This window comes from Corticium candelabrum, chromosome 7 (assembly GCF_963422355.1).
Source record: "Corticium candelabrum chromosome 7, ooCorCand1.1, whole genome shotgun sequence".
In the NCBI taxonomy this organism is placed as follows: Eukaryota; Metazoa; Porifera; class Homoscleromorpha; order Homosclerophorida; family Plakinidae; genus Corticium; species Corticium candelabrum.
In genome coordinates, this window is record NC_085091.1 from 4,886,374 (window position 1) to 4,897,318 (window position 10,945).

Consider the following 10,945-nt stretch of genomic DNA (forward strand, 5'->3'; position numbering starts at 1 on the left):
GTCGAGTGATGAATGGCAGAGAGATCTCCAGTTTGTTCTATCACTGGATAGTTTCTCAAAATGCAGGAAGTCAATCCCACAAGATTTCATATTAGCCTTGATAGAATCTTTATAACGTAATTTAGGACCACCATACATACATACATACATACATACTTACACATCAACGTACGTATATACATGGGTAATTAATTATCAGCAATTAAACTATTAACTATTAACTAAATTTGTCTTTAAACATTGACATATGATTTTTGACCCCGATTACAGAATGCTGGCTACGCCGCTGGCTCGTGCTTGTTACAGTATGTGCGATGGGATGTACGGGAAGTCGTTCAGACCTCAACTTTCATATTTTAGACCACTGACCAGAACAAGTAAAAAACTTTATTGTCACGTTTCTGACTGTTTGTATTTGTGTATATTTTATATTTACGATTATTACGTATTATTATTACTGTTGCTGTACCTACATCACTTTGAAGAATCTGAACTCGGGTACCACCAGTAGTGATGCAGTCTTTAGATTGCTGATTAGAACTTCTGTTAGCTTGGATGTTAATTTATTAAATATGTAATAATTATGCAGCCATAGGAACTGACTGCCTCTGAGGAATGTATGATTTGCAGTGATGTATGACGTAAAATCTTACAATAGTTTAATTAATGAACTTGATCCTACTACATTTTTATACCCAACATTCTGCTGTTCTGAGTTTTGATTCGGTTAGCTTCACTGTCGTCCACTCAATGTACATCTTTTTACATGTGATGTCAATTCTTAGTGTCCTCTGCATCTTCTTGCCTGTGATGAATTCATATCTTTATCTGTGTACCATGATGTTTCATTGAAGATCAATCCAGTTATGAAGGATGCATTTTGGTAGTGTGTTCAAGAAAGTTACCTTGCCCATTCTGGCAAAGAGAGATGTCTAGTCACAGCCAGTTGACACGTACAAACATTACCTGGAACACAGATGAAGTAATTGTCGTTCAATGTCTGCTACGTTTGGGTCTTCTTGCAGTGCTTGCCATAGGTGATTTATTTAGCAGAAGAAACTTGCTTTGAGAATATGCATGCATGCTGCAGCGGTAGGTGACGGAGCTAATAATTAACTTTCATTTGAACAATCACTTCTTGTCTTAATTCAATGTCTTGTCTTACTTTAGTTTATGCTAGTCAACAGCCTTGTGACAAAATGTCTCTAAGTGCATAGTTCAGCCGGGTTGTACAGTCCAGCGGTTAAGAAAGTTAGATCTATTCCTAAAATTGTCGAAACCTTACACTGTTCCGTTCAATATATTTAAGCTCGATCCACAGTGACAACAAGTCTCTAGTGTTCAGTAACAGTTGAAGAAGGTCGACAGAAACGAATAGACCTCACTGCCAATGGACTTGCAGGATTCAGAGATGACGTCAATTCAACAAATCAACATGCAGACAACCAAACGAAGATTTCTATTGCTTGATATATAAAGCAGTGACCATAACCGTGCAACGAAGAAACTGGAATCCGTCAAGAGACTGTTGAGCTGCCAGGCGCGAATACACTAGAGGTTGACAACGAAGTCGCGCAACAAGAGCCAGAGTCAGAGATCGCACATCCTGTTCTTCAATCCTCATCCTTTGAACGGTTGTATTAAAATCAAATTGTCTATACAGACTTCATTCTTTACATTTTTCTATATTTTAGTTTTTACTTTGGCTAGTTTAATAGCTAGTTATATAATTTTAATAGCTTATTGTCAATAATGCATTATGAAATAGGAACACTAATATTAATTTTAATCATTTTTAAGATACTACTGTTAATTTAATTAATATTAAAATATATTATTAATATTAATTTACCACCACCATCTAATTTAGCCAGCACGCCACTGATCAGCACGCATATAGTTTTTCGCAAAAAATTACGTCAATATTAAAAGCCTATGTCAATATACATTTCTGTGATACAGCACAGTGCGAAGAAAAAAATATCACCTTTGTTGATCCTGCCCTTTAGCGCGCGTTACGTCGTATCTGTATCTCTGCTTTAGCCGAGCAACCGCTGAGAACAGTGAAGCGCACTGAAAGCCGCCGTATTGAGCCATGTCGCAGCATTTACAACGTCTATATGTATTTTTTGGAGTTTTCATAGCGATAACTTGCTACGCGTTCCTGATATTGTTCCTCATGGAGACACCTCGTTTTCATGTCCCGACGATCTATCTCACTTCGTTCAGAGACGAAAAAGCTGGAAGTCTGTTAGCAGAGTTGCAAGGTAAGCCTCCGAATGGTACAACTCCATCTATGTAAAATATTCGTGCGTTTAGCATGAGTGTCTCAAGATCATCTCATGATTATCATGTGGTCGTATGAGCCAATACTCATTGATTAACATAATAAATAAAGGGTAACTGTAACGCAAAAATTAAAATACTTTATGTTGGAAATTGATAGTTCTAGTTGTATAAATGACAGGAAATATAATTTTAGATTTTTGAGTTAAGTTTTCGCTGAGATATAGCAGGTCAAAGTTACTTCCGGTTTTTTATCTTTCGTTAACGCGTTACAACGGGTGTGGTGTAGTGTAAACGTCACAGAAGGGAGACGCCGCAACGTCTGTCTAGTCTGCGGCCTGTAAAAATGACTACGTCTTCGTATCCAAGACAACGCTGCTAGGATAAAGGCGACGGCAGCAACAGTTATTATTCTGAAGCTCTCTGGAGGTCTTTACGTGATGATAACGTTCCGTCATTGCATGAATCGCAGGATGAAGAAGATCTGCTGGGAGCCACTAATTAGACTGACTAGACCACACAGGTTCGAGTTCAGCGACAGTGTCTCTGAAGCTTTGAGATCGCCTACTGTCTTGGAAGCGGACGAGGAAGAGGACAGGCTACTGGATAGCCTGTCATCATTGCAATTAGAAGTAGGAGTAGCAGACGTAATCGAAACACATTTGGGTAAGTAGAAAGCCTCCACATGTGCAGCTGCGGTCGTTGTGAGATGATGGATATGTACATGTGTACTCGTGTGGAGTGCGTGTGCTGGCAAAACGTATTTTGAGGCAGTCTCAAATCATGACTCGATAATAATGACAATATGACACAGTGGTGAGTTCATGCAAAACTCTAGCTATTGCTGTGAGAAAGAGAACAAAATGAGTTGAAGTTCGTACGTTGAATTCATGTTGACACAAGATTTGACTTCACTGTACAGTATACTGTAATGCATACGACTGCATTCAATACATATTATGATCAAGCCCCTAGATGCGAGTCTATAGACAGTCAAGAGTCTAGCTGACCTCTCCTACCATTTACATTACTTTTAGTCCAGCACGAGAGTCTTCCTTACCCTTCCCTTTCTCAAATGCGGCTCTCCTTTTCTTCTGCAAGGGTTCCAGGATGCTACGATCGTGAAGTGTGGAGCCAGGTAAATGAAAAATGGTTGTCTCAATTTCGCTTTTCTACAACCCAGACCAAGACCTTGAATAGACCTGGCTTTTCGTATCTCAAAGCAATCAGGCTAAACGTGGCTACTACAGACTCCTGTCCACTCAGTAAGATACGTCGTACATAGTTGTAGTCGCTCAGACGACACAAACGTCTCTGCAATTGTCCTCCCTAGTTGCGATTCCCACTCTTTTCTTAGCTTGAGGATTTTCGGAAATCGAAAGACGATTGCGTATTTCTTGCTCGAATTGTTGCATTCTGCAGCCACGCAACACCGAACCATTCTTTCGCCCCAGATTCCTTTGCTTGCAATACAAGCTACCGTGGAGTCTCCCGTCTGTGACGTCACATTACACACCACGCTCGTTACAATGCTTTACCGGAAGTTGAAGAACCGGAAGCAACGTTGATCTGCCATATCTCAGCGAACACTTAACTTAAAAATTTGAAACTACTCTTCCTATGATGTATGCAAATAGAACTATCAATTTCCAACATGAAAGAATTTCTAATTTTCGCGTTGCAGTTACCCTATATGGACCGCATGAGGAATATCGCATGATAAATCGAATGACACTATGTAAAATCTTCATGCATCTGTGTGAGTTACTTATGCGATCCGTATGAAACAGCCGCTTTCTCGTGAGATTAACCCGATTTTCAATGCTGAGATGAAGTCTGGATGCGATTCTCATGAGATTCGCATGAGAAGTTCATGCGTTGAAAGCTAGTCCGCATGATCTTTGCATGAAACGTATATCCGTTCGCCTTCTAGCTCTGCACGAGTATTTGTGCACCGCATGAGTGTTCCGCGTGAGTACCTCGGCTCCGCATGAGTAATTCAGCTTCGTGTTAGCACTTCGCGTTAGTATATTTGAGGTTAACGTTCGCTAGATGACTGATTCCAGGAGCTATATAGTACTCTGACTTGTTTATTCTTTCCAAGTGCAATGTACAGTAGACTCATCAATGTCCCATGTAGAGACCTTGTAGACATAGTCAAGTTCAGTCGGTCGCCCACAGTATCCATCTCGCCAATGTAGGCGCCTACCAGACTGTCAAAGATATTTTCAACAGCTCACGCTCTGCAAAATAGACGCGGAAGTTTTATATCTGTAGGCATGAAAGCCAGTCCGGAACCAGATTTCAGTGTTCTTTTACTTTCTTACCATCGCTACTGAGTAAAAGCCGCTGAATCGCAAGGTAATCTACGTGTACAAGTTTCTGCCCATGATCTTGCGCACTAGTGATAGCTCGTGTATACCTGAATAACACCCTAGATTGCTCGCGTAAAACTCTAACGCTAGAGTACTACCTTCTTTCAGGCAGCTTTTTGTGACGACTTTGAAGAATAGATCCAGAGAGCGCGCTGTCGTAGGCGGAAGTTGCTATACATTCCGACAGTAGGACGAAAGAGGAAGTCACAAAGTCATTCAGATGCCAGAAGACGAACACTTGCATCGGACTCATACGTCGATCCTGCAGCTGCTCATGCGATTGACGATTCTACATGCAATTGTTTAGCGATTCCTGGTGCGATTCTCGTGAGTTTCCTCGTGCGATTCCTCATGCGATTCCTCATGCGATAATCCTCATGCTATTCCTTATGCGATTCTTCATGCGATACTTCTCGTGCAGTGCGCACTATGTAAATGAGTGTTTGCTCCATCATGCGACCGCAGGATAATCTCATGAGATTCTCATGAAACACTCATGCAAAACGCACGAAGATTTTACATAGGTGGCGAATATCGCATGAGGAATATCGTATGAGGAATGCGGCGTGAGGAATGTCGCTTTAGGATATCGCAACAAGAATCGCATGAGGAATATCGCACAAGGAATCGAATGAGGAATCGCAGGAGGAAACTCATGAGAATCGCAGCAGGAATCGCTAGGAAATCGCATGTGGAATGATCGATCTCATGAGCATCTGTACGGTTGACGTATGAGTCCGATGCAAGTGTTTCCTGTTCTTGGCGTCTGATGACTTTGTGACTTCCTCTTTCGCCGTACGTGTCGGAATGTATAGCAACTTCCGCCTACGACAGCGCGCCCTTTTTAGCTTTTCTCCAAAGTCGTCACCAAAGCTGCCTGAAAGAAAGTAGTACTTTAGGGTTAGTGATTCAAGCGAACTGTCACTGGTGCGCAAGATCGTGGGCAGAGATTTGTACACGTAGATTACCTTACGATTCAGCGTTTTCCACTTCGTAGCGATGGTAAGAAGTAAAAGAACACTGACATCTGGTTCCGACGGGCTGTCATTGCTACAGGTATAAGATTCCAGCGTCTATTTTGCAAGGCATGCGCTGCTGAAGATTTCTTTGACTTAGTCTGGTAAGCGCCTAAATTGCCAAGATAATAGTATGGGCGACCGACTGAGCTTGAGCATGTCTATAAGGTCTCTACATGGGATATTGATGAGTCTTCTCTGCACTTGGAAAGATAAGGCAAGTCAGCAGAGTATATAGCCTTAGCATCAGTCATCTAACGTACGGTAAACTCAACTATACTTACGCGAAGTGCTCACGCGGAACTGAATTACTTATGCGAAGCTGAATTACTCATGCGGAGCACTCATGTGCAGCCCAAATACTCGTGCGGAGCTCGACCGGACTTACGTTTCATGCGAAGGTCATGCTGACTAGCCTGTAACTTATGAACTTCTTATCTCAATCTTATGAGAATCTCATTCAGACTTTATCAAAAATGGGTAAAGCGTCGTGTGGTAGCTTTTGTGTCTTCACATCCGGGACAAATGCATAGCTACAACTGGGACGTAGCAGGCCCGTAAGATGAGAGGGTTCGGGAAGTTCAAACGAATTCCCCGCACGTTGAAAAAGGTCCGCTTAATCAATGAACATAGTTTCTCCTCAGGAATCGCGCCTACATCTCAGACGTATAGAATTCGATTCTCTTAATATTACACGTCCTGATCCTACATGTTCTACTTAATAACTAGCACTATTGTAATGTTAGTATTAGTAATTACATGGGTAGCTGGTGTTTAGGGCATTTATTGGCCGAAGGCCTCACGGGATTATGAACAAGATAATTGACTGAGCCGGAGGCAGGTTCAATTATCAAGGTCATAAGCCCCGAGCGCCGAGGTGTTCATAATGCCATAAACACAACATACCCATAATATGTAATTTATTGTATGGGCGAGGATTTGCATCAACTTTCAATGCTGCTGAATGGGACAGGTTATGTGAAGCACCCACACCTGAACTTCTCTTCCACTTTTCAAATTGCAGCTTACATTCTACATGGGCAACAATCAATAAATGACTTGTTTGTGCTTGTAACCTTGCTGACGTAATTAGTAGATGTAATAGTTGTTATGTTACTGTCCTAAGTGTGTTGTGTTGTGTGTTGGTAGCTAATGGCTTGTAAAAATTTGTATAAGGGAAAGATGCTAATAGACTAGAAGACATTTAGTGTATTGTATTCGAGCCTGATGTTTACTCTAAAATATACCCAGAGTATATGCTGTTGCTATGACAGTGGGTGGATTATGGGTATATTTTTGCCTCCACGTGACCTGTACAAGCGCTGCAACTTTCTCATATTGCGTGCCCGACCACACCCATACAATATGGAGTATATGTTTCGATTGGATTACCGCTGGAACAAGCAATAGCGTAATTTCGCTGCATGAATACCCTAGTATGTCATAGCAGTATTACAAAATTGTGATCAATGTAAAGCAATGATGTCAACAACAACTTAGAGGTACAGGTCTTGGGTATAATACATCAACATACATACATACATGCATTCACGTATACATACATACATAAATACATATATACATGGCAAATGGCAAATGGATAAGGGCTGCCGTTAAAAACGGTAATGCCCCCAGCCACTTGGCTTGCTTCCTGTGCTCTAAGTAGGATCTGTTGGCCGTGCTAACCGATCTCCTGGAGCCTGGTCAGGTGCTCGCAGGAGCACCGACTGATACGCCAACTGTTGTGTGGGCACCAGAAAGTCCCACTCGGACCGCAGTGGCTCATGGACGTGGTCGGAGTTCCAAACATACGTATATTTTTTTACAAGTACACTTAGGGCCCAGGTTCGATACTGCAATGACTATACTTGCTATACTCTAAACTTTCTATACTTGCTATACTCTGCACCTTCAGCAGTCACACTATCATGTCACTAGGTACGTCATACTTGCTGTACTTCATACTTCATACTTTATGCTTCAAACTTGCTGGACAAAACTGACACTCCGGAGAGAGAGGCAAGTGTATGTTAGTTCCTGCCCAAGGGAACTTATGTAGGTGGCCCTCCCGCACTCGAACTCTGACCCGAAGGTCCCGAATGTTGCCAATCTCCAAATGCACACTCTAACCAATTGAGCCACATACATACATACATACATTCATTTCTTGTTACAAAGACCCTTAGAGCCCAGGTTACAGAAACTAAATACTTGCTATTGTACAATCTAAACTCTTGCAGTTACTATATGTCATCATGTTCTTCATCTTTGCTGCTTGGTCAGAACTTGTCACTCCGGAGAGAGGCAATTGTATGTCATTTCCTTGCCCAAGGGAACTTATATATGTGGCCTCCCACACTTGAACTCTAAACCAGAAGTCCCGGAAGTGGCCAATCTCCAACTGCACACTCTAACCAATTGAGCAAAATACATACATACATACGTACATACATAGATACATGATAATGGCATGTCCACTGATAACAGTGATGACTCTCTTTAGTGTCCTCTGTGTCTCTGGTGGGATTTAACACCTGCTTTTGAACGGCATTCCTTGCCACAAGATTGGCAAGAAAATGACTTGTTGGTAGGAACAGTTTGCTCTTTCCGTTTCTGACGTTGAGCTTGAAGATGTCTAATACGATTTTCTTTAAACTGTTGGAGTGATGAATGGCAGAGAGATCTGCAGTTTGTTCTATCACTGGATAGTTTCTCAAAATGCAGGAAGTCAATCCCACAAGATTTCATATTAGCGTTGATAGAATCTTTATAACGTAATTTAGGACCACCTTGATGACGATGGCCCTGTTCCAGTTGACCAAAAAGGAGTTGTTTGGGAAATCTATCATTAGGCATTCGAGACATGTGACCAGCCCAGCGAAATTGGCATTTCATAACAAAAGATTCAATGCCACTGATGTTACAACGAGGTAACACTTTTGTGTTAGGTATATAGTCAGTAAACTGGATTTCTCATATGCAGCGAAGACATCGCAGATAAAAACTCTCCAAACTTTTGAGGTTACAAGGAAGAAGGGTCCATGACTCGCATCCGTACAATAGAACCGATAAGACTACTGCTTTGTGAACTGCAACCTTCGTGGTCAGTTTGATTTCATTCCTTTGCCAGACTCTGTTGTACAATTTACCAAAAGCCGCACTGGCCTTTAATATCCTATGAGAGACATCTGCATTAACAGTTGCATTATTCGAAAGGAAACTACCCAAATACTTGAAATTGCTGACGTAAGACAATGGGTGATCACCAATCATAACTGGAGGAGGGTTATAGTTTGAGCCTGGACGGGGTTGAAAAAGCACTTCTGTCTTTTTCAAGCTGATACTCAAGCCAAAACGTTTAGTTGATCAGTCTAAACAGTTGACAATGTGTTGAATGTCTTCATATGTGTGACCAACTAATGCGCAATCGTCAGCAAACAAGAGTTCTCACAGTAGACTCTTAGAAACCTTTGTTTTGGCTGAGATTGAATACACCTCCAGTAGTTCTAAACTCAACTCGAACACCCTCTCGGATGTTCTTGAAGACATCATTTAAAACCACGGAAAACAAAATGCTAAAAAAGTAGGTGTTAGAACGCAGCTCTGTTTCACTCCGTTGTTTACTGCAAACATTTCTGACTTTGATCCATCCTCGACAACACAAGCCATCATACCAGTATGAAAGACTTTGATTAGATTCACAATCTTAACCGGGCAGCCAAGCCTCAAAAGAACTTTCCATAAGCCAGTTCTATCAACCCAGTCAAACGCTTTGACCAAGTCAATAAAGACCATAAATAGATCCATCTGCTGTTCACGACACTTTTCTTGAAGCTGCCTGGTTGAAAAGATCATGTCGGACGTACCACGACCAGAACGAAACCACATTGGCTTTCAGGAAGGATACTCTCTGAAAAGTTTGAGGCAAGACGATCAAGAAGAACTCTGGCCATAATTTGCCAGCAACAGACAACAAAGAGATCCCACGGTGATTGTTGCAGTCAGATTGACTACCTTTTTTCTTGTATATATGGATTATGTTGGCATCTTTAAAGTTCTGGAGTACATCTTCGAGTTCCCAGCATAGACGAATGAAATCACCTAATTTGAACAACAGCAGTTCTCCTCCATGTTGAAAAATTTCAGCAGGTAGGCCATCAGCACCAAGAGATCTATTCCTTGACATTTTTTGATAGCTTTATTTATCTCATTGTTGGATTGTGGTTTACAAGCTACAACTAGATCAGGCTGTTCATCAATGCTGTCAATAGCTTCTTGTGAAATAAATGTTGGATGATTCAAGATGCTTGCAAAATGCTAACCCCAACGAGTCAAAATTTCTCGCCGTCCATAGAGAAGCCACATACATACATACATACATACATGCATACCTACATACATACATACATACATACATGCATACATACATACATACATACATACATGCATACATACATACATTCATACATACATACGTACGTACGTACATACATACATAGATACATGAATTCGATTAGTGGCAGCGGTCTCTTTCTAACAAGGTTACGGAATTGCGGCCTGTATTTTTAAGTCTTTACTTCACACTGTAACACGGTGGTACATGGACGTCATATTTTTCTTCTGTTGACGTCAGTTGACACTTTAGAGGTGCCAATTCTAGATGTAATTGCCAAAACTATCAGATCATCTACAATAAATAATTCGATAACGAATGGGCTTGAATGAGAGGCACGCAAGTGAAGTCTACAAACGCGAGGTGCAAATTACAGATGCCGTACAACTACAGTAGATACTTTAATAATTATAAACGAGTGCGTTAGGATGACATTGACGTGGAAGCATAAAAAACGTATTATGATGTGGGCGTGGCCAGTAACTTTGCTGTCATTGCGACCTCAATTCGAGGGCGGCCTGTATATGTAACATGTCTGCTCAACTGCGGCCTTTATTCAAAGAAATACAGTCCATGCCATTAATACATAAATACATACATACATAAACATGCGTTTCATGTACGTATCACTCAAATACCTTAATTTATTTTACAGTTTAATATATCCCATTATTAGCATTACATAACCTTGCGGTGACGTCAGAATTTTACTTTTATATCATTTCAACCACTCCACCCAATCCTTCGCAGACAAAGCAACCCACAGGCATGCATTCATAGTAGCGAGTAAGCCCAACATCCTTTTTCTGCCAGCTCCCTATGTACTGTGATTCATGTTTTCTTGTAATATAAAATGGAATTATAGCTAAAATCAA

The 10,945-nt window shown here is 41.1% G+C and overlaps 1 protein-coding gene across 1 annotated transcript in view; it reads left to right on the top strand.

Moving 5' to 3' along the window:
* Positions 1-2,023: 2,023 nt before the first annotated feature.
* The window catches only part of LOC134182509 (carbohydrate sulfotransferase 8-like), a 10,560-nt gene continuing 1,638 nt past the window's right edge, over positions 2,024-10,945 (top strand). Inside the window, exon 1 of the mRNA XM_062649917.1 lies at positions 2,024-2,267. Coding sequence (XP_062505901.1) covers positions 2,096-2,267 — 172 coding nt within the window. The 5' untranslated portion in view covers positions 2,024-2,095. The remainder of the gene's footprint in view (positions 2,268-10,945) is intronic.